Source organism: Maniola hyperantus, chromosome 20 (genome assembly GCF_902806685.2).
Source record: "Maniola hyperantus chromosome 20, iAphHyp1.2, whole genome shotgun sequence".
Lineage (NCBI taxonomy): Eukaryota > Metazoa > Arthropoda > Insecta > Lepidoptera > Nymphalidae > Maniola > Maniola hyperantus.
In genome coordinates, this window is record NC_048555.1 from 10,737,518 (window position 1) to 10,763,188 (window position 25,671).

General features: G+C 37.6%; 2 protein-coding genes across 2 annotated transcripts in view; one reads left to right on the plus strand and one right to left on the minus strand.

Moving 5' to 3' along the window:
• Window positions 1–1,465: 1,465 nt before the first annotated feature.
• Window positions 1,466–7,154, plus strand: Mthfs (methenyltetrahydrofolate synthetase). The gene is made up of 5 exons (XM_034979476.2): window positions 1,466–1,606; window positions 1,873–1,999; window positions 3,204–3,456; window positions 4,572–4,693; window positions 5,633–7,154. The coding sequence occupies exons 1-5, from the start codon at window positions 1,572–1,574 to the stop codon at window positions 5,726–5,728; spliced, it is 633 nt and encodes a 210-aa protein (XP_034835367.1). The 5' UTR covers window positions 1,466–1,571; the 3' UTR covers window positions 5,729–7,154.
• A 1,272-nt stretch (window positions 7,155–8,426) lies between these two features.
• Window positions 8,427–25,671, minus strand: part of LOC117992015 (uncharacterized) — a 64,074-nt gene continuing 46,829 nt past the window's right edge. Inside the window, exons 6-7 of the mRNA XM_069505473.1 lie at window positions 11,744–11,959; window positions 8,427–10,790 (exon numbers count right to left, since the gene is read on the minus strand). Of these exons, the coding sequence (XP_069361574.1) occupies window positions 11,762–11,959 (198 nt within the window). The 3' untranslated portion in view covers window positions 8,427–10,790; window positions 11,744–11,761. The remainder of the gene's footprint in view (window positions 10,791–11,743; window positions 11,960–25,671) is intronic.

Here is a 25,671-nt window from a genome sequence, read left to right on the forward strand (position 1 = left end):
GCTAAAAATAAAAATTAAATATATATATATATTTATATATATATATATAAATATATATATATATATATATATATATAACCTCACCGGGACCACCGCAGCGAGGTATTTTATCTTACCCAAGATGCTGGCAGCATTACCCCTTTGGATGGCCAAACTAATTCTTTGTCCAAGGTAGCTGCCAGCTCTCGGGTCCCCGGTTGACTCGATAACCCTTTTCGAAATTTCCTCAAAAAGAGCTCGAGCCCCCACGAGATAATTAAATTGATATTTAATTCATTCGCTGTATCGCAGAAGCGCCTATGTACTTGAAATTTCGTATAAATATGAAATATTGTTTTGTCGTATTTATCTCATTCCGAGACTCGAATAAATACTTTCAGACTCAGTAGGTATTTAGATCATGATATTTAATTTAAAAGTTGTTATTGCTAATCAAATGAAAATTGCCTTCAGGCATCGAAATATAACGCTTTAGGCTTAGCTGAATGGACAATAATTAATTAATTCATTAATTATCTCACTAAGCCTCTATCTGTTGGACCTTTATCCCCACGCAAGCTCGACGGCTTTGTCCCGTGAAGAGTACAAATTAATTAGTCTAAAATATATATAAAAGGAAAAGGTGACTGACTGACTGACTGACTGACCGATCAGGTGAGGTGAAATAGGGGTTCAAAATTTATGAAGTCCACGCGGATCATGTCGCGAGCATAAGCTAGTATAACCTAAATGTTCAAGACATTATCACATCATAACATTAATCTTGTGAGCATTAATAATTAGTGTCAGCTTATCTCCAGCGAGATACAGTTTCTGTCAACACCTAACCCAAGGTCTGAGGTAAACAATAATAATTATAAGCCATTGTAAAGGAATTGTGACAGGACGTTTTGTACGCTGGAACACCTTTATTTTTAACTAACTGATGCCCGCGACTTCGTCCGCGTAGATTCAGGTTGTTAGTTGTTACAAAATCCCAAATTCAGAAATCTCGGAGATCTCCTTTTTTGAAAGTCGGTTAAAAAAGTCTGCCTAGTCAAGCCTATGGTACTCCTTGGTTAATATCTGTGAAAGTCCCGTCGAAATAGGTTTAGCCGTTTAGAAGATAGGTACAAATTACTGTGCTTAATTTACAGCTAAGAGTTATGGCTGTGCCACAGCCCACACACAACATAAATACGGCGGAAAGACGGCCTGGTCGAAACTATAAGGTTTCCTTGTTTTACTACGGTACCCTAAAAAGCGTTAAAACCTTGAACAACATTTGAAAAGCGATTGGAGGGACATCTATAATCGTGTACTAGAACTATGACGCCAAACAATTCTTTCTACTCGTACTGAATTTTTTCATTTTCAGCAGTCCTATATCATAGTTTAACAAGTACATAACAGATGGCGCTATTTAGTAAACAGATCAAAATATGACCACGTATCCATGAAAAATTGTTCGGATTGTGAGTTGTGACCCATATGTTAAAAGTACTCTGTGGTTGTGACTTGGTGATTACCGGTGATAACATATTTTATTGCGTATCTTGTATTAGTACCTAATTTTATTATTCCGTGAGTGAATGTGGCAGCGGAATCTCTTATACTATTGTTATTGGTAAGACTACTTCTAATATTTCACTTGGTTAAAATGTTAATATGGTTATTAACATATTATTAACATTTTTCTTAGGTGAGCTGCAACCACAGAACTAGGTACCTTTTTTGCAGCAAAAAAACGTTTTTAATCTGTTTAAGCGCCATCTATTGTTGGTATTTTATAGGTTTTTAAAGAGGTTAATAAATCCGTTAGTTTAGTTTTTCCGTTTTATTCTTCGGGTACGGAACCTTAAAAACAAATAATAAGGAATAATAATTTTTCAGCTCATCCATCAGAATGAGTCGCACACCGGACCCAGCAAAGCAAGCCCTGAGGGAAAAAGTTGCGACCAAAATCGCGCAACTATCTGCCGACGAGAAGAAGCGACAGTCTGAAATTGTTTACGAAAAAGTAAGAAGTTCTTAAGAATTTTTTAGGGTACCGTATCTCCAGAGAAAAAGGTTTTATAGGATCTTTGGCAACCATCGTTGGCAACCTTCGGGTATAGAACCCTAAAGATTAGAAGCACCTGCCACCTATTCTATTTGAATGATGTAATTTTCAAATGACTTTATTTATAGTTGACGTTGATTAGGTTCAAAGGTTATCATTGCGCTTGTGATAACACGTTAGTAAATAAACACAGTCTCATCCGACTGAAGCTTGATATTTACCTAAGTACCTGTTTAATAGATCCATGCAATGAAACTGTATGGTCGGTCAAGTATAAATCCATGCAATTAGAGCTTTGGTACGGTAGGTCATGGAATGCCTACCTAGGCTTTTTAGCACTCACCACTTGAGCCAGGGCGTCGAAAGCTTGCTTCAACATCATATCGACTAAGACCGATCCACTATTGAGCGGTCTGCTCTCAGAATGAGAAGGAGCCATAGTCCACCACGCTGACCAAGTGCGGTTTGACAGACGTCACCCACCTTGAGAACATTATGGAGAACTCTCAGGCATGCAGGTTTCCTCACGGTGTTTTCTTTCACCTTTAAAACAAGTGATAGGTATTTTATTTGCTTAAAACGTACTGAACTCCGAAAAGTTATAGTACGCGACAGGTCGAGATGGCAATCGGGGAGGGAACGCTTCACACACCCGCACAGCCCCCGCGCTAACCCGGTGCGGGAGAACGTGGGTGACGTGAGGGTGTGCGGGGCGTCCTCTCCCCTCATACCCCAGTCGAACATTACACATTATAAGTCCCGCAAATTGCTAATGCGCGTGGCCGCCATTTTAGTGACGTCAGCACTAGAATGAAGTTTCGAGTTAATGGTATATTTTTATTTCGGCTGACGTCAAAATGACGTCATTTCGATGTTAATGAGACATGGTTCCAGCGCAATAGCAATTTTCCGGACTTATACCGCATATTTTATACTAAAGGACGCCCGCGACTTCGTCCGCGTGGATTTAGGTTTTTAAAAATCCCGTGGGAACTCTTTGATTTTCCGGGACAAAAAGTAGCCTATGTCCTTCCCCGGGATGCAAGCTATCGCTGTACCAAGTTTCGTCAAAATCGGTTGAACGGATGGGCTGTGAAAGGCTAGCAGACAGACAGACACACTTTCGCATTTATAATATTAGTATAATATTTGTTAAAAACAGGTAATCAACCACCCATTCTACAAATCAGCTCAAAGGATAGCCATATTTATGAGCACGGACGAGGAGATCGACACGAAGCCCATGATAGTCCACATCAAGGCAAAGGGGGCGGCTGCCTTCGTGCCCCAGTACGCTGGGGGGAAGATGAAGATGCTGAGATTGGAGCCTGATGATGAGCAGACCATGCCTTTGACCAGGCACGGGATAAAGCAGCATTCGAAGGATCAGCATAGGGAAGATGCGTTAGATAAAGGTAATTATTATTAACCAGCTGATGCCTGCGACTTAGTACGCGTGGAATTAGGTTTTTAAAATTCCGTGGGGACTCTTTAAAAACTCTCTAAAAGACTCTCTAAAAGTAGCCTATGTTCTTCCCCGGCATGCAAGCTACCAAATTTCGTCAAAATCGGTTGAACGGATGTGCCATGAAAGGCTAGCAGACAGACAGAGACACTTTCGCTTTTATAATATTACTAGCGACCCGCCCCGGCTTCGCATGGGCGGCAGTGTAGATACTTATGTAGTGTCACTTCCATACTAATATTATAAATGCGAGTTAATGATTTATGATTTATGATTTATTTATTCATTTGCTTTCATGGTAACGGAGCTTCCGTTAGGGCATTGCAAAGTTAGGTACATTAACAATACATACATGCTAAATATATAATTATTATACAATTACATGCAAACTACGTGTTACATTATTTTATAATAGATTTTATCAGGTAATTATATAGGGCATTCATTTTGAATCGAAATTATTTTTATTTATTGATTGATCGCACTATTTCATTAAGTTTGTTATAATGTCAATTAGTTTCTTCTTTCTTAATAATTTAGTAATATTAAGTAGGTACAAGTATGTTAATATAAAATAGTTTCGATTTTCAGTAAGAATGTCATATTAAACTTAAATTAACAGGTTATAGTAAGTACAACATAGTCTGAAGCATGGATTTAGAAGTAATAATATATAATGCGACCACCGTCTCCGTCTCGTTTTGTTGCGCGTAATATTTGTTAATTTTCGATGGAAGCTTGATTTCTTTCGACATTTTGTTCAAATATCGTCATATTTCAACAAATTAACACAAACCAATATTAAACTATACTTATAAACCTTCCTCTTGAATCACTCTATCTATTGGTGAAAACCGCATTAAAATCCGTTGCGTAGTTAAAAAGATCTACGCGTTCATACATACAGACAGCGGGAAGCGACTTTATTTTATACTATGTAGAGAAGTCTAAGTATGGATATGGATTGTTAAAACCTGTGGTTTAAACTGATATCTTTAACACTACCTACTCGTTCTTCATGCACCCTTTATCAGTCGCAATCATATTTTTACCTATTGCTTCTAGGTTTAGATCTGATAATCGCTCCGGGCGTCGCATTCTCCAGCAGCGGCGGGCGAGTGGGCCACGGGGGCGGGTACTATGACAAGTACATCACCCACTTACGGGCGAATCCTAATCCACCCAAGGTGATTATGCATTCTCGTCATGCTGAAATCGGTTCGTACAACCGATAAATTGGGGTCCCAAGGTGCTGGAATGGCAACCTCGCACTGGAAGACGCAGCGTTGGAAGACTCCCCACTAGGTGGACGGACGACATCAGACGAGTCGCAGGGAGCAGGATTCAGGCGGCGCAAGACCGTGGCGTGTTGAAGTCCCTACAAGAGACCTATGTCCAGACGTGGACGTCTATCAGTTGATGATGATGATGAAAACGGTAAACAGCGTATCGAACTTCATCTCTGGAGTCTGGACTTTCAGCATCGCAGTCCCATCGTGAACACGACTCATGTAGTTAACTGGGTCCAAATATCGATAATTCAAAATCATTATGATTACTACTAGCTGATGCCCGCGACTTCGTACGCGTGGATTCAGGTTTTTAAAAATCCTGTGGGAACTTTTTGGTTTCCCGGGATGAGTAAAAAGTAGCCTATGTCACTCTCCACTCCACTCTCCTTTAACTATATCCATGCAAAAAGCACGTCGATCCGTTGCTCCGTGATTGAAGGACAAACCAACAAACCAATAAACCAACAAACAAACACACTCGCAAATATTATAAGGGCACAGATGAATCGTGGCACAGTAGTCAGTACCCGGCAGGATATATTGTGCATCGACCTTTAGAAAGAGGTAGCGGTTTCGTAGAGAGTTTTCTCTATCTTTGAGATCGACAAAACTTCCCATAAGCCACAGGGGTGGTGACTTGGTGAGAGCCTACGAGGCCAAGTGGAGCAAAGGGGAGGTGACGAGCGAAGCGAGCCGACGACCTCCGCCTCCGTAGCGAGTTCATCAGGGAAATATTTGATCCTGAGTACCTATGTATAAGTTACTTACCCACAATTATTATTATTACGAACATGACATATCGATGTTAGATAATACCAATTGTGTATTTTACAGATACTAGCCGTGGCTTTTAACTGCCAAGTCGTGGACAAGGTTCCAATGAACGAGCAGGATCAAAAAATTGACGGAGTAGTCTTCGCTGACGATTAATTGTTATAATATTACAATATTTTAATCACTAAAGTTATCTAACGATTGAAATTAATAATACTTAAATATCCTTTCTGGATATTTGGATATTAATTATCAAAATATTCAACCGTAGTTGGTTCACAAAGCTTAAAACTTATAGGAATGTAGGTAGGTAACTACTTAATTATTACAAAAGTTTAAAAAAGATAGGTACTTTGAACTCTTTCAGTTATTATTCAGAAAGTAAAGATATAAAATAAAACTAAATCATTTTCATAATATAATATCTTTATTACACAATCTAAAAAGCACTAAGTGCAAAATATTACAAAAAATATAACTATAATATTTCATACAGCCGATCAAATTAAACAAAATATTTTATCACGAAATAAAATTACCTAATCCAGCCAAGCAATAAGTATATCTCCAAAAATTATAATATTAAATATAAGTAGGTAATTATATAAATTGTGGTTATTTTTATTTATCGCTATAAAAATATTTAATTTTTCTGAATATTTTATTCAGATTCTTCGGATTCAGTGTTGAACACTACAAATCACGCTATTTAAAATGTTGTTTTCTTCTGTTACTGGGCTGGTTTTCGCACTGAGACAGTTTCATCTTTAGTTGTAGATTTAGGTATTATTAAGTGAAACATTTAATTATAAAATAATTGTGCCTCATATTTGAATAATTAATATATTTTATTATATTTAAATCGAGATGAACAAGGAAGTGATGATAACCAAGGAACAATTATATACAAAAGAACTTATCAAAGAAATATACATAGTCACACATATTTTTAGAATAATTTTGATATAACTACTTGTTTAATTATATACAACTTTTTCTGAATACGTCATAACTTTAACCTTAATTATTACACTAAAATTGAGCTTTAATGTACCTATTTTATTTTATCACATAAATATTACAAAATACTACTTACCTGCTACCATATAATTCTTAAAAACTAAAGCATTATTATCAAAGCACATGCATTCCACTATCAAAATTGAATATCAATTATTAATCTGATTTACTTAATTATTGTATTGATGCAAGGTTAACTAACAACTAAATTACAATAAGAGTCGTACACTACCACTGTGTAGTACGTTGATGATGTATAACAGTTGTTGTTGGGACTTGCGACAAGGTTTCTAAAATAGTGCCATCAACTTTACAAAGTTTCACCGCAATTGGTCGCATCATAGTATAGAAATGTACAAGGCACAAACACACAAACAAATATGATATTATTTATATATTATGTACATTTTATTTTTATGAATAATGAATGACATAATATGATATGACACAAATGTATTATTATTATTTATTTATTTATTTATTATTGAATTAGAACGGCCATAAAGCCAATTACACTAATTAAACTACGAGTACAAACTAACATAAACATACTTACAAAAATTGTTAAAATTATAAATTTTAAAAAGCAAAATTATAAATTTTCACAAAAGTGCAAGATATGACCCATAAGGTCAGCCCATTTGTCAGCAAATATAATCATATTTGTGTATATTTAGCAGTGGCGAAATGTCCATATAACACGATTCCCATCGGCTTCCCTTTCAGAATTGGCATATAGCGTAAGTACTTAGGTACTACTAGTACTTAGTGACATAAATGTAGGCCAAAGCCCAAATGCATGCTACGTACTGTGTACGAAATTAATTTGCCTAAAAATTTATAATAACATCAAATAAAATCTATGCTATGCATCAAGTCATAGTTATAAACAAGCTAATATAATAGTATAGTAAACTCGCAAACAACCCGGTAAACATCGGGTTATGCCTTAGCGCTTTCTTAGCATTCCATCTCTCTCATTTCCCTAGGAAGCGAACAACGTCTGTCTTGCTTTACGGACGAGAACCACCAATTTAATTTGGCCCGGTAGCAAATACGAATTTGTAGCTCTGACAGGTCAGACAAATTTGACACGAATAAGCCGCTGCATGCCGGGTTACTGTATTACACCTCCAAATTAAAAATTGTATTCACAGTACTGTTTCAACAGGTACATACTACTATTTTGTATTTTGTAGGGCGCTTTGATACATATTTTGTTTACGTGAAGGTGAAGCATCATGCGCGCTTGATTTTAAAGTTTGTGATTATGTTATTTTGATATACTTAAGTATAATAAATTGGGGTTAATGATTAATAATTCTAATAAGTGTAAGTTAATATTGATTTAGTTTCAGTTTGGTAATTCAACATAAGAAATGGCATTAAATTCACATAATTAAGTAGATGTTTAGATTTTAGCTCATTTCGTAAAAAAGAACAGGCATATTCCTTTCGAATACAAATGACTGTTCTGGCCTTGTTTTCTATTTATTACATTTGTTTTTATGTGTTAGCGATTGTGTTGGAATCTCTTTGATGATTATCTTTTAATTTGACTGAAACTAAAGACTAAAATGGTTAGGTATACTTAGTTTTTGATTTGGTTTGGGTTAAGTGTGTATTTAATAAAGCAATCAAGCACAGATGTGTCTCACAGCAACATAAAAAGGCTTTTTTCAAAGTCACAAAGATTTTGAAAATACCAGTGCTTTTACAAAATAAATGGTGAATCGGTGACGGTGGTGTGGAGCTGATATTTTTTTAGGTAAGAACTTTTTTTTGTTGCTCCGGCTTCCCTTTTTCAGATTTTCACCCCTCGCCACTGATATTTAGGCCTATTGATATGAATATATATTTCGATAGAGGAATCCATATTGCCATTCTTAGCTTAATTTTACATATTATTATAGACTTTCAAGTAGAAAAGATAATAGTTTGACGCAGTGACACATTTGTATATGGACATGTTAAGTTCATATAATATGGTATACCGATAGATATAAACGCATAAGAGTAGATGAGATAGCTATAGTCTGCGACAGGTTGAGATTGCAATCGGGATATGAGGTGAGGGGATGCCCTGCACACCCGCACGTCACTCGCGCTCACCCGCACCAGGTTAGCGCGGGGGCTGTCTGAGTGTGTGGGGCGTTCCCTCCCCGATTGCCATTTCAACCTGTCTCGTACTATACAATTAATATGAATCAAGTGTCCTAGTCTTCACTTTAGAAATTTAGATATGTATCTAACTTATCTATACGTCTTTTTTACATAGATAATATTATATTCTATCATTTGTTTGACCTAATTAAAAAATATACTAAATATTTATTAACTTTATCTAAGGCACTCATTTACTTAAATCTACATATAAATAGGCCGATAATATAATGATTTTGAAAAAAGCGATGGTCAGCTCTTATGTGGAAAAAAAACCGGCCATGTGCGAGTCAGGCTCGCGCTCCGAGGGTTCCGTAATTTTGCACACGTTCACGTAATTTTGCACAATAAATCTAAATACCAATCTACCTGCCAAATTTCATGATTCTAGGTCAACGGCAAGTACCCTATAGGTTTCCTTGACAGACAGACAGACAATCAAGTGATCCTATAAGGGTTCCTTTTTTCCTTTTGAGGTACGGAACCCTAAAAATATCTATATCATACATTCCCTGATCGACTATTATATTTTTAATCATAACATCAGGTATATTTTTAAATTGACTTATTTTATTTTCGATTAACGAAAATCTGTAATAAACTTTCATATATTACATGATATAAGTAGGTACTGGGTAAGTTTTCTTACTCTAAATTATCACATATGGCCGTAAAATAAAAATAACTTATAATCTACTTGCAATATTTTTATAAGAATATATTATTATAATATTTTTATATATTAAAAGAATGGCCTTTCGATGCAAGAACTTTAATAATTTTGGTTACTAAAAGTGCATTGGTAACTTTGTACAGACAGCCGAAACATCACAAAATAATTGATATTAATATAGTATAGGTAAGTACATATTATAAAAGCTATACATAATATTATATCATGAACTCAGCGAAAATAAATATCCTAAAGTTATGTTAATGGGTATACATATTTATTACGATATTTACATTATTATATAATATTTAAAAAGAAAATAATATATTACAAATTATAATAAATCGCTAAAACAGTAATATTTAATTAATTATTATAATTTTTTACATTCTGATTACGAGAAGATTCAGATGTCACTAATTTAAATTCGTCCTACATTAAAATGGCATTTTTATAGAAAGTTAAATCGGCATCGACATAAAGTAGTGCAAACAGCTACTTACCTGAAATTATGTATTGAGTTATATAACAATACCATGCATATATATCTTATGCGTAAAATATGATAATATTGTCATATAATACACCACTAATTATTAAATTACCATAAAAAAATAAGAACTCATACTTAAAGTAAGTTTATTGGAAAAGGAAAAGTTTATTGTTTTAATATTACAATTATTCGAATTGGTTAATGTGTAGGTAGGTAGGTATACTACACTTACGCTATGAACACATCATCGCACTGTTGCTAGATCTATGTCACCTATACCCCGTTCATTAGCATCGTTCAACGCGCTTTTGGACAATAATGCTCAATGGGACCCATTTAATGATGGGTCTATAATACTGGTTCGGGAGTTACTGAAGTACGCTGAGAGCATTACATGAATATGTCATTCAATGTTCTCAGCGTACATATTCAAAATCCTTTGATTGTTTATCGTTTTGTATTTTATGTCTTTTTTCTTGTACCTTTATTTGTATTTAAATTTATTATTAATCAACTAGTTAGTGTAAGTGGCACTGCCGTTCTAATAAGATATAAATAAATAAAATGAATAACGAAAGGTCATATCAACGCCGTTACATCTTCGCTAACAATATAATGGCCAATTATTGATATTTCTATTTAATTTTTTTAATCTGTTGACACGTCATGTGTTAACACGCTAGGTATTGAATTTGAACTAAGCAATTTTTTTATGGAAATTAAATATTATTAGGTAGTAGGTAAGCACATCGACATAAATTCAGATAAGAAGAAATCTAAGGAATATATTCAGTGAGATCAGGATGTCAGAATAGTAGCTTATTATTGTTTTCAATGTTGATCCAATTTGTCGAGAAAATTTCCTGAAACTGAAGAAAATGGCATTTGAATATGTAAAATAATATCTATCGGGGTTATAACATTTATAAACCATTTTATATGAATTTAGTCGATTTCATAATTATACACTAATATTATAGGTGAATGCGAAAGTGAATAAGTAGGTATGTCCATATGTGTCTATCTGTCTGCTATTTTGACGAAAATCCTAAGATAGCCCGTAGGGAGTAGGCACTAGGGACACCTTTGCACAATCGTAGAACATACAGGCTAATTTAGAGTAGATTGGATTAGGCCGACTGTCTCTGGGCCGACTTGTGGTGTTGCAAGAATCTACTACCGCGCAGTTCGGAAAACTGACCCTTTGATCGCACCATCAATAATAATTAATTATATAGGTTATCCATTTAGTTAAAGGACTCTTTCTAGTTTCTGCAAGCCTAAGCGCGCTCCATCTTAGGCTGCATCATCACTTTCCGCCAGATCTGATTGCAGACAAGCGCTAGTCTATAAATTAAAAAAAAGGTTTCCATAATCTTAGCTCCAAGCTATTCAAATCGTAACTCACACTCTCACACTCAAATTATTATCATTTTTGTCACAAAATGTTATAATTTTTTCTGTTGAAAAAAAAATGGCAGTTACCTCCACAATTTATGATTTGTGACCAACTAACTAAACCTTTTGTTTTTCATAATCATGGATGTACGATGTAATAATTATTGGTCTTTGTCCACAATATTCATACCTATCGTTTATTGTCATCATGATAATATATGTCCCGCAAATTGCTAATGCGTGGCCGCCATTTTAGTAACGTCAGCACTAGACTGAAGTTTCGAGCTGATGGTATATTTTTATTTCGGCTGACGTCAAAATGACGTCATTTCGATGTTAATGAGACATGGTTCCAGCGCAATAGCAATTTGCGGGACTAATACCAATGTCATACAGAGTCAATAAAACAAGTAATTTTACCAACCAAAACATTAAGAACGGGTCAGCGCAGCACTGCCCCAAAAACCCGCTGTCCCCTCGACATGAGCAGCTCCACAGCAAGAATGGCAGCAATCAGTAGCAGCAGGGCTATAAGAGCGAGAACCGCTCTACATCGCCTTCTTCTCCGCTCGCCTCGGGCTAGTCTCCTGGTTAATTCTTCTCCACGACCCCCGTCAAGTGTGAAAAGAGCACTGGCAGCCTGAAAAACAGAGAAAAGTTACTTTTAACTATGTTTTCTTCACATTTTTGAACTGCAGACATGTTTTTAGGGTTCCGTACCTCAAAAGGAAAAAAAGGAACCCCTTAAAGGTTCACTTTGTTGTCTGTCTGTCCATCTGTCTGTCGTGTCTGTCAAGAAAACCTATAGGGTACCTACTTCCCGTTGACCTAGTTTATTTTAATATTAATTTAATAGTACGCGACAGGTCCAGATGGCAATCGGGGTGGGAACGCTCCGCACACCCGCACAGCCATTGCGCTAACCCGGTGCGAGAGCGTGCGGGCGCTGGTATGCGTCGCGTCCCCCCGCCTCACACCCTGATTGCTATCTCGACCTGTCGCGTAGGTACTATGACCGCCTCGTTGGTCTAGTGAGCTTACTATGTATGACTCCAGGTGGCGAGGTCCTGGGTTCGACTCCCGGATTGGGTCAAAAAATTAGATAGGTATTGGAATTTTCAATACATTACGTACTAGCCCGGAGTTAAGAAGGGCGGTGTTTTACACCCATGCCTCGGAGAACACGTAAAGCCGTCGGTCCTGCGTCTGATTTCACTCCGGTCGTGTTGGTTTTCCGTCCCGTCGGGCGAAGAGAGTGAGGGAATAGAGAGTGCACCTGTGTTCCATTCTACACACTTGTGCAATATATCTCCCGCGTTTGACTAGTCTCCGTGCCGCCGTAGCTGATATTTGGTCTGGAGTTATTTCTATGTGGTAATAGATTTTATTCTAATAAAAAATATAGTCATTTTTATAACATGATTCGAGCCCCGTTAGGGCCAGCATTTTTGCATTAATCAGTAAGACATCAATTAAAACAAACTTTCAAAGACCCTGACAGCAAATACTTTATGTTTATTTAAATACAAATCTGTGTCAATTACTCTTTAATTACTGTAGTTGTTCCGTTCTTAAATCTTAATTAAGTAACCATTTTCGTAACTTTGAAGATTTTGTGTCTAAATAATACATAAAGCCCTTTAAGAGAAAGAGCCTGTGAGGGCCAGACCTTCGTTGTTTTATAAAAGCTGAAAGTTCCTCTACCCATTGTCCTCAACCATAGATCACAGAATCCTAACCTAGAGTTTAATAAATTGGGTGTCTGGCAGGGGGCGCCAGTCGTCACGATACTAGGTGTCTGGAAATGCATGAAGCGATTTCTAATACTATTCCGAAGAAAGAAAATAAATAAAAAAAACCGGTCAAGTGCGTGGCGGTCCACGCGCAGTGTAGGGTTCCGTAGCCACAATCCGATAGGGGGGGGGGGGGGCACTTTAAAACATCATATTTTACAAACGGATCTAGAAATCGAAAAATGATGTACCCACACCATAGAGCAGAAACAAAGAGGAGATGTTGTATTAAGATTTCCCTATGAAATATCGAGTGACATTTTGCGGGGTGAGGGGTTGTGGAACGCCGCCCACTTCTCAATTTTCCATCTGCGGGTTAGTAGCAAAACTACTCGCTTAGCGACCTAACATCGATATATTGATGTCACTACATAGTTCAGCTATCTCACACTAGATGTCAATAATCTAGAACTATTTTAATAATTACGTATAAAATTACTTACAAATGAAATGTGATACCATTCATAGCATCAGAACGTCTGTCTGAATAACTTTGACACGATAAAACACAACACTTCATCCTTTTGTTCTTAAAAACGCGAAAACACACCGATAATACGAGTCTCAATATATGTGAACCTGACGAACGCAGACAGCATACTAACTAAGGCCCCGCCCACAGTGATGACGTCAGGACCTAGTTGAAAATCACAGTGCACAGTTGCTTAGGCCAACTCCTCTTTGTTTCTGCTCTATGACCCACACCCACAGCATTTATAAAAGACCTATTCAACGATACCCCACACTATAGGGTAGACGAGAAAAAAAAAATCGTCCCCACTTTACATGTAGGGGAGCTACCCTAAAAAAAAATTTATTTCACCACTTTGTCGGCGTAATAAATATTTATACCCACGCCAAATTACAGATTTCTAACACTAATAGTCTCTGAGATTAACCGAGGAAGGACGGACGGACGGACTTGGCGAAACTATAAGGGTTCCTTGTTTATTACGGAACCCTAAAAACTACACTTTAGGTAGGTATACTTCAACGAAAGATTTTATAGTGTCTTTGGTTACCTGTTAGTATCTGCCAAAGCCACCATGATCCAAACTTCATAGTAGCTGATCGTTCCTCCCTGAGTTGGAGACAGTGCGCAGAGAAACTTTCAGCTTTTATAAAATAACGAAGGTCTGGCCCTCACGGGCTCTTAGCCCATTTTTGATTATCAAAATCACGTTCCGTCGTGCAAGTATAAATTGAACGTTACTGTGCAATTGAAGCAAACCTTGGCTTAGCTGTGAATCCTTTGCTAATCGACACTACAATAGAAATTAAATTCATATTAGAAATCAATTTATGAAGCCTCCAAGCTCCATACTTGGATAATTGATATAACGCGTAAAATTTAACTACCCACGCGACATTTTAACTTTTTGTGTCAAATTTCATATCAAAAGCACGATTTAAGTCCATATTTTAAAGGTGAACAGCTGTGCGATTGCGGTAGAATGACAGCTACAATGTCACGATCGCAATCACCTTCGTTTGGTTGACGCTCGCTCACTATTGGCTACAATGCATTGTAGCAACAAGCATAGCACAAATTCAGCCAATCACAGCAATTGAGATCGATGCAGGTTTTACGAATTCGCCCTACAGTACTATTGACATGACAGTTGACCCAAACAGTTAAAATGTTCCGGAGATTGCCCCTTACATCCAAACTTACAAACTTTACCTCTTTATAATATTAGTGTAGATAAACCTACTAATTATTTCTTGCAAAAGATGTCATTGTTACACAATACATAATTGCACAGAGTGCGTCTCGATGAACAATATGGGCCAAGAACACCGCTCAAAGAAAATTATTACAGCGTAATAATTCTCTATGTTTATGAAGATTGCCTTAACATTGTCTCGTACATAATGTAGGCAATAAAATGCATTGTTTTACAATAATTAGAAGCTGTAGATGCCTGGTGAATTAATAAGAATAATGTTTAAATACAAAACTTCATCGGTTGTAGGATACTGTATTGATATTAAAATGCAATAAGTACCTACTGCTATATACATTGTTCATAGAGTCATGCTAATATAGGGCGCTCTTTCGTGCACATCTAAATATATATGTATAAAAGATGATTCCGATCGTGATATTGCTGCTCGATTGCGGTAGAATGACAGCTACAATGTCACGATCGCAATCCCCTCTGTTTGGTTGACGCTCGCTCACTATTGCCTACAATGCATTGTTGCAACAAGAATCGCACAAATTAACCCAAAACACAACAATTGAGATTGTAACAATGATTGATGATCGACCTACAGGTGTTAGCGAATCGTCTGTCAACTTGTTTTACAACGGAACCCTAGAAATAGGCTTCAATTATTAAAACACACATCAACTTTCTATTTCAATTAAGAAACCTTAACCTTTAACAATTACAAAAGACGCAATACAGATTAAATATTAATTGTAGTAATTTTTCGTAACAATGCTAGCACTTAATGCCATGTAGCTAACGTCATTCAAATGGCCATTCGGACCCTCGGGTTACGCGTTAATTGGTGCCACAGAGTACATGGTAATATCTTAATATATAAAAGGAAAAGGTGACTGACTGACTGACTGATCTATCAACGCACAGCTCAAACTGCTGGACGGATCGGGCTGAAAGGAGAATGCCACCTGACTTGACCCACCAATTTACGAACAATATAAATTAATGATAATTATCCCAGTATTAAATAACCACTTAAAAATTAAAAATTGTGATTTTGAACTTGCGGATGTTTTTATTAGTTTCACAATAATTATAGGTAAATTGAATAACCTAGAATCATTATGTGACTTAATCTTAGATTTAACGAAAAACGGCAATTTCTAGAGGTGTTAAATCCTATGTTCAGTTATCAGTGATGAAACAGCAACAAAAAGCATACGTGTAAACAACTTTTATATAATAAAAAGGGTTACGGTTCTATAACCTTAAGGAAATTCTGTCATTGTCCTTTGGCATGCAGATAAGTAGCTAATATGACGTAGGGATCCGCTAAGAGAGTATTTTTGAAAATTCAACTCCTGAGGGGGTTTGAAATTTGTGTAGTCCACGCGGACGAAGTTGCGAGCATAGCTAGTTGTAAATATATGAAAATTGGTGCCACGTTACAGGATTGATGCCTTTCAACTAATCAGAAGTGACGCGAAGGCTGAAGCAACGATACGTTGTAAACAAAGATTTATTGTTTATAATTTTTTATAATGGTGTTTACCTACACTTCAAGGTTTCTAAATAATTTTAATTAAGTACATAATTATCAAAAATTGCGGAACCGGCAGGATTCGAACCTGCGCCTTCCCTGGGACTGCAACTCCGAAAAGTTAGAGGTGCGCCCTCGATTCGTTCGATTCCGGAAAATCGTCCCAAGTAGGAAGCCGACTTCTTCACCACTACAGGCTATGGAGAAAGCTTGAATCAATAAAAAGTATTTTTAACAGACATTCAAAAAGGAGGATTTAAAAAAAATAGAAATAAGGAGCAAACGAGCAGGCGGGTCTGATTACCGCCGCCCATGAACATTTGCAGCACCAGACGAACTGCTCATGCGTTGCCGGCCTTTGTTGGTCCACCCCGTGAATAACCCCATGTAGTGTGGTGGCAACCTCCAACGCAATTTTCCAAATGCTGCCCAGCCCAGCTGTATTCTTCTGGCAGCTTCCATGTTTCTACTGAGTACCTGACCTAGGTAATTGCATTCTTGAACAACTTCGATGCTGGCTTCTATAACTATACCGATGCAAAAAATCACATCAATCACGATAACATTGAAGGATCAACCAACAAACTTTCGCATATATAACATGCATAGTGATAAGTAGGTACCTCACTATATAATATTATTTTTGATGACCTCCATAAGCAATAAATTAATACAATCACCATATTATTATAACTGTTATGATTGCCTACATTATTGTATTTATTAATAAAATATAATTACAGTGCAGAATCATAAAAGTAAGACATTTATACCTAATTGGGAAGTACATAATATAGATCACTGAATTGAAATATCATAACAATCGCAGAAAAATATGTCAAAAACCAATTTTACGACTCTTAAAAGTCGTAAAAAATTATTTATCTTTATTAAATGGGTCTTAAAAAATTGAATTATATATGTACACGATCGATTTTTTTATTAACCATAAATTAATATTTAATAATTATAAAATGTAATAAGTATTGTGCTTATTGCACGACGCTACGCGACGCCCACACTTGATCAAAAAGTAAAAACAAGTACCTACCTAGGTAGGTACTTAATTTAAAAGTTTTAAAAAAACCCGTCTGCGGTTATGGTCAGTGGCATGCACAGGATTTGAAGCTATGGGGTAGGCATTAGTTAGGTTACTTTTTCAATGACTGTCATGAAAATATGAGCACGACGCTATTTCAACTTGGGTAAACAGTGTTTTTATGCCTTTATGAACTGCACGGCACTGATTATAGTCCCAACTCCCATCTGTTATTTCTGTAGACGACAAAAAGTGCATAACACGGCGCTTCGTGAACAAGATACTATTATTACTTAGTATTAACATTAGCATGTCGGTGACGCGACCTTGATATTTTTACACATCGCAAAATCGCTGAGCGCGCCTAAAGAAATTTTCACTTCGATCACTTTGCAGTTAATACGAGAGGCCTATACTACCTAAAGTACGCGTCAGGTCGAGATGGCAATCAGTAGGGCAATTTCGTAAAACCTGCATCAATCATTATTACAATCTCAATTGTTGTGGTTGGCTGAATCTGTGCTATTCTTGTTGCAACAATGTATTGTAGCCAATAGTGAGCGAGCGTCAACCAATCGGAGGTGATTGCGATCGTGACATTGTAGCTGTCATTCTACTCCAATCGAGCAGCGGGATATGAAGCGGGGGACGCCCCGCACACCCGCACTGCCCCCGCGCTTACCCGTAGGGCGATTGTCTAAAACCTGCATCAATCATTATTACAATCTCAATTGTTCTGATTGGCTGAATTTGTGCGATTCTTGTTGCAACAATGCATTGTAGCCAATAGTGAGCGAGCATTAACCAATCAGAGATGATTGCGATCGTGACATTGCAGCTGTCATTCTATCCCAATCGAGCAGCGGGATATGAAGCGGGGGGACGCCCCGCACACCCGCACAGCCCCCGCGCTAACCTGGTGCGGAATAGCGCGGGTGACTACTATAAGTAGGTAGGTACTGTGACAAGTTTTTCTTGCAAGGAAAACAAGTTTAAGTAAGTTATGTATGTTTAGGGAAGTGTTCTACTAACTTACCTATTATGTCACTTTCACCAGATAGAGATATAGGTAGGTAAATAGTTGTTGTAACTTGTAGCTTCTTTGGCAAACTTACAATAATTTTATTCTTAACTAGCTTAATATGCCCGCGGCTTCGTCCGCGTGGACTACACAAATTTCAAACCCATATATTTTTACCCCTTTATGGGTTGAATTTTGAAAATCCTTTCTTATAGTCCGATCCGTCCAGTAGTTTGAGCTGTGCGTTGTTTTTTTTTTTTTTTATCGATCACGTAAATTTCAATAATACATTTTAAAATAAACAGTTCGCCATCCTCTAGAAACTGTTGAAGTTTATGTGAGGATGGCGAGTTCGCGTTATATAAATTTAATAAAATATGGGTAAAAAAACTGTTATATAAATAAAAGCTGTTAATTAATGCATATTTGTACATATAAATATCGTTACATGAAACACTTCCTGATAGATCAGTCAATTAGTTAGTCAGTCAGTCAGTCAGTCAGTCAGTCAGTCAGTCAGTCAGTCAGTCAGTCAGCTTTTGTTTTTATATAATAGCTAATTAAGCTTGCAAATTATTGTAATTTTTGTAAAGATTTATATGAAACAACAAACGTTATTACAGTTTGCTAGTGCGTGTAGGCATCTGAATTTCAAAATGGCAAATGTATTGAAAAAAACTGGCAAAAATTATCCGTAATATAAAAAAACCGGCCTAGTGCGAGTCAGGCTCGCGCAACGAGGGTTCCGTACTACAGTCGTATTTTTTCAACATTTTGCACGATAATTCAAAAACTATGATGCATAAAAATAAATAAAAATCTGTTTTAGAATGCACAGAAAAAGACCTTTCATATGATACCCCACTTGATATAGTTATCTTACTTAGAAAATTGAAAATACTAATTATTAGTTCATGACCACAATTTAATTTTTTTTTGTGTGATGTAACCACATATTCACGGTTTTCAGATTTTTCCCCGAATGTCCGCTATAAGACCTACCTACCTGCCAAATTTCATGATTCTAGGTCAATGGGAAGTACCCTGTAGGTTTCTTGACAGACAGACAACAAAGTGATCCTATAAGGGTTCCGTTTTTCCTTTTCAGGTACGGAACTCTAAAAACTGGCAATAAATATTCGTAATATTAAAAAAAACTATTGTAGGTATAAGTAATAGGTATTATTTTTAATGATTGACAGTAAGCACTATTGAACTATGTTGTGCGAGGTGTAGGATGCTTGTGAATCGCACATAATTGATCGAGAGGCATTGGGTGTCATGTTGTCGGCAAAAACGCTATAATGATCGATCTTAATGATACTGTGTGGCTTTTGACACAAATTCCTGTGTACCATTATCATGCAAAGTTGTAACAATACGTGTGAATATGTAAAGGAGTCTTCACATAGATCAGTTTAATCTGGGAGGAGCTCTGCACTCGAAATTGTTATACTAGGCTACTAGTAGTTGGGACTAAATACATATCAAAAATACCTGCGTAACCGGCAGGAATCGAACCTGCATCTTCTGGGCATCCTTGAAGTATAGGTAAAACACTAAAAAATGATAAAAAATATAGTAGTTATGACGTCCGCCTCCTAATCAGAGATCGGAGGTTCGATCCCGGGCACGCATCTCTAACTTCTCAGAGTTAAGTGCGTTTTAAGTAATTAATTAATATCACTTGCGTTAACGGTGAAGGAAAACATCGTGAGGAAACCTGCATGCCTGAGAGTTCTCCATAATGTTCTGCCAATCCGCCCTTGGGCAGCGTGGTAGACTATGGCGAAAACCCTTCTCACTCTGAGATGAGATCCGTGCTCTGTAGTGAGCCGGCGATGGGTTGATCATGATGATGTACCCGCTGGGCACACAATCCAGTTAGGTAGGCTGGGCAGTTCGGGAAGCTTCGAATGGAGTCTTCTCGTCCAAAATTCCTCATTGTGGTTACCACGGAACAGAAAAAACTGTTTTTTCTGTTCCGTGGTGGTTACACACAGGTAGTGTTGCGTGTTGGCAAAGATCACTGGCGCCTACAAGCAACTAAAGTCTGTAACACACGCAACGCACGTCGACAACGTGTGCAACGCAGCTTCTTTTGACCCGTATACTCGTGTTACTTTTATCCTGACTAAGAACAGAAGTAACATTTGCTAATTTTCATGGTTCCGTACATGAATGGTGCCATCGGTGCCCTATTAGTAAGCCTCCTCTGTCCGTTCGTCTGTCTGTCTGTCTGTGTATCTGTCAACGTAGCACGCTTTATTCCTACAATGGTGGACTACTCTGTCTACGCGAATTTTGTGTGTATCAGTCTTTAATCTTTATACTCAAGTGGCTGTCTGCCGCCAGCGCGTCAGTTTAAATTAATAAATGAAGTCTTTATCTACCATAAAATAAACTGTCGGTCTTGGAGTTACGCTTAGCTTAGTACATTCAATGCACATATTTTATTATCCTTACTGGCATATAAGGTCTTTCGACATTCTTCTTCGACTTAATGTGCCTGATATTATATTCTCCCAACACTGCCTCGTTGTCAAGTGGCTAGCTTGTTCGGTTGCAGTTCATAAGGTCTTGGAGTCGATTTCCGGGTCGGACCAAAAAGTTATTGGGCAAAGCTTTTGCTCGCGACTTCGTCGTGATACTATAATATAATTTACTTATAGCGTACAGCACTCGTGACGTTAATACCTAATTAAGTAATTATTTTTAAAATTAATAAAAATTATGATTTTTTTAATTATTCTCTTTAATAATGTATTTATTCTAGCCCCATAAACGACCGCTATACAAAAAATCACGCCACATTTTCATTACTAAGTCTAAGACCCTATTTAGCCATACTTCCGCAGAACAACTTTGCTGGGAAGCCCGCATCGATTGTTGTATATGTCGCAGGTATATTATCAAAGCCGTGATATTACAATTTCACTAGTGATATTACAATTAAACGGTAGATTGTCAATCGACTTCATTTCTTACAATTTAACGGCCTGGTTTTAGTGATAGTGTAATGTCAGTCAAGTATCACTAAAGTGACAAAACCCGTTTTCTTGACATACGATTTGAGTTGCATTTCTCCTATCTTATGCGTGAAATAACGTTTAAGATGATATTCTCTTGAATTTGAATTAGGCGTGGATCATACAGAAGTGGTAATTCCAAAATATAACCTAGGTACCTACTCTAACTTATCATACAAGGGAAGGTATAAAGGTTAAGCAAGTAAAAAAGAGAGAGTTGAAGAAAAATCTGGTTTGAATACCTTTACATTGGCGACACAATAAGAACTTAAGGTCACAGTTTAGGGAAGTAGTGAATAAGTTCAAGATAGATGGGACTGATAAGAGATGGCACTAGAAGAGAAGTACCTAGTAGCGAGTTGCAGTAATGCGACGGACAAGGAGCGATTAAGTCATACTCGACGTCTATGGCCGTTTACAAACTGTACGTTTGCTAAACTGTGATAATAAGTTACGAAATCATTGGCATAAACAAATTTTAAATGTTCGCCGCGAACCTAGTAACATTAATTAGAACCTGTATTCATTTATAACGGAAAAAAGAACAATTTTAATGAATTCCCGCGAGAAACATCATAAATCACACCCGGCATTAACGCGTAGAAGCTTGACAGTTACACTGACATGTAACTACACTATACTGGACAATGATCTAGTATAAATATTTAAATGTTGAGGGCATACAATTGATTGTTTGCTACTTAAACTGTGACTCTTTAGGCCACAGTCAAATTATGTTACTTTTAAAATATAAATCTATATCTCTATATAAAAAAATGAATCGCTGAATGTGTTGCTGTACGCAAATCTCGAGAACAGCTGAACCGATTTCGCTTATTCTTTTTTATAATATTCCTTGAAGTACGAGGATGGTTCTTACGGAGAGAAAAATTTAAAAATTAGAATCGACTGTTAGGCGGTACGAAGTTCGCCGGGGCAGCTAGTAGGTATATACTTAAAAGGAAAAGGTGACTGACTGACTAACTGACTGACTGATCTATCAGCGCACAGCTCAAGTCACTGGACGGATCGGGCTGAAATTTGGCATGCAGATAGCTATTATGGCATCGCATCCGTTAGGAAAGGAAGGAAATAGGAAATTGAAATTCGTGTAGCCGCGGACGAAGTCGCGAGTATAAGCTAGTTAATTTTTTTTTTCTTTGTTGAAAATATTTATTCAGGGAATATTCTCGCGACTTCGACTTCGTGGATTTAGTTTTTCTAAAACTCTCTAAATCTTTCTGAGGTTAAGTTTTTGGCCTCAGCGATTTGAGCTATTATTACGTTGATATATTATACCTAATACTAGCTTATGCCTGTGACTTTTCGACCCCCGATTTTATCCCCTTATGGGTTGAATTTTCAAAAGTCCTTTCTTAGCGGATGTCTACATCATAATAACTATCTGCATGCCAAACAGTCCGACCCATCCAACAGTTTGAGCTGTGCGTTGATACATCAATCAGTCAGTCACCTTTTCGTTTTATATATTTATAGATATTGATTTTACAGATCGAAAGTTAAGATCCTCAATAATTCTACAATCTACAGCCATTTGCAATCACATTCTTGATTTTACAATTGGCAATAACGCCCCTATCAATAAGTCATTAAAAACCAAAATAACCAACTCGGCATATCGATAACATTACTTACATTAACGTCTTTATGTAATTTTACGATCAATATAATCGTTATTTACGATACATTTTGAGCTATTAAAGTTGTATTAAAGGGAATCCAGAAGGATAAACGTTCACCGAGGTTTATTGTATGCTCATGAGGCAATATAAATTATTGTGAGCGTCAGTACCGCGATCATTAGGTAGGTACTGAGTATTCATGTGTCAGTTTCATGAACATTTCAAGAACGAACACGAGGGTAGGTAGTTATTATTGTTAAGGTAATGTTAAGATAATGCTGTGATAGCCTAGTGGTTAGGACGTCCGCCTTCTAGCCGGAGGTAGGGCCGGGCACGCACCTCTAACTTATTTCGGAATTATGTGCGTTTTAATTAATTAAATATCACTTGCTTTACCGGTAAGGATAACATCGTGATGAAACCTGCATGCCTGAGAGTTCTCCATAATGTTCTCAAAGATGTGTGAAGTCTGCCAATCCGCACATGGCCAGCGTGGCAGACTATGGCCAAATGAGATGAAGATGATGATGAAAGTTAAGGTACCCAGACTCGTCCGCGTGGGCTTAGTTTTTTTTTAATTCCGTGGGAATACTTTGCGTGAAAAGCGGTGATAGCCTAGCAGTTAAGACGTCCGCCTCCTATTCGGGAGGTCAGGGGTTCGATCCCGGACCCGCACCTCTAGCATTTCTGGGTTAGGTATTTGCGTTTTAAGCAATCACTTGCTTTAACGGCGAAGGAAAACATCGTGAGGAAACTGGCATGCCTGAAAGTATAGGTACTCCATAATGTTCTCAAAGGTGGGTGAAGTCTGCCAATCCGCACTTGGCCAGCTTGGTGGACTTTGGCCAAAATCCTTCTCATTCTGAGAGGAGTGAGCCAGCGATGGTTTGATCATGATGATATGCCCAAAATAATAACATTACTTACATTGACCCCCCACTAGGTGGACGGAGACATCAGACGAGTCGCAGGGAGCCGCTGGATTCGGACCGTGGCGTGTGGAAGTCCTTACAAGAGACCTATGTCCAGCAGTGGAAGTCTATCGGTTGATGATGATGATTATGAAGATGGATGGATAATGGATTAGTTTGGCTGGCTCTACTGATGTGTAGCGCAGGATGAGTAGCTCTCACAATTCGGTATCCATTCTCCGTAACGGCCTTCGCTCGTCACACAATCGCGGCCACGTACCACGTAGGCGCACGTTCGATCCATGCACCCATTATATTTCCTAACGAATGCACGATTTGTATGTGACATGCTATTAGATTGCAGTTCGATGTGATGAATTTATATGCAGGCCTGTTGGAAGATGCCTTGACTTGGTCACTGTAACATTCAGTTTTATTTGCATATCATTATACATTACTGGTTCATAAATCGTTGACTTAATCGTTACGTAGACTTAAGAGGACTAAGCCTTTTGAGCTAGTGTAGTTATAGTGAAAGTGTAGTGCTAGTGCAAATCAAAGATCACACGAACAAAGTGAAAGCATAGTGCTAGTGCAATTTAAAGAACACAAGAACAAAGTGTCTTCCAATAAGGTATCTTAACTATAAACTAAGCTATGTCAATGGACAGATTCTTAGGTATAAGTACGTTTATAAGTTTAGGTTAATATAATATTGCTTATTAGCCTCTTACATAGGCTAGATTGTAATGGTAGTAAAGTACTGGTGTCAGTGCATTACGACAAAAAAAAAAAAAAAATATCGTTGAGCTGTACGTGCGACCTAGTTGCGACAGCGCATATTACATTAGACTGTATAACGAGCGCCCGCAGGTTCCGATCCCGTGGGAATTTTGAAAAATCCAGCCTTACCTATTGCACCAATTATATTTCACACTCAGAGGAGTCACACTCAAACGTGTCACAGTGTGACTCGTTAAGAATTCATCGAAAATTTTCTCCCATCCACTCTACGGTATATACTCGGAAATGAGGGTGCATCTATCCACCCTATAGACACGTGGGTTAGCGGATTTGTATAAATTATTTTTTGTTCCGGGGTGGAACGGACACACGCTTCCCAGGAGCCATACTACGCGACAGGTTGAGATGGCAATTAAGGTGGGAACGCCCCGCGCACCCGCACAGCCCCCGTGCTAAGGCCCAGTCTCCACCTAAGCGGAGCGGAGAAGAGATGTGTACAGTCAACCAATCAGATTTTTAAAAGATGACGTGATAATTTATTCACGTTATCTATTAATGAATCCGATTGGTCAACTGAACACATCCTCTCCTCTCCTCTCCGCTTAGGTGGATACCGGGCCTAACCCGGTGCGGGATAGCGTGGGTGACGTGCGGGTGTGCGGGGTTTCCCCCGCCTTACACTCCAATTGCCATCTCGACCTGTCGCGAATTATAGGTGGCCTAGTGTGGCCGTTTATAGGTGGACTAGCTTATGCTCGCGACTTCGTCCGCGTGGACTGCAAAATTTCAAAACCCTATTTCACCTATAGGAGTTGAATTTTCAAAAATCCTTTCTTAGCGGATGCCTACGTCATAATAGCTATCTGCATGCCAAATTTCAGCCCGATCCGTCCAGTAGTTTGAGCTGTGCGTTGATAGATCAGTCAGTCAGTCAGTCAGTCAGTCACCTTTTCCTTTTA

Bases quoted from the DNA above. Each gene is read 5' to 3' on its own strand.
- Mthfs (XM_034979476.2), top strand. From the start codon at position 1,572: ATGTGGCAGCGGAATCTCTTATACTATTGTTATTG. The intron at 2,000-3,203 runs GTAAGAAGTTCT...TGTTAAAAACAG, and splicing joins CTGAAATTGTTTACGAAAAA to GTAATCAACCACCCATTCTA. The intron at 4,694-5,632 runs GTGATTATGCAT...TGTATTTTACAG, and splicing joins CGAATCCTAATCCACCCAAG to ATACTAGCCGTGGCTTTTAA.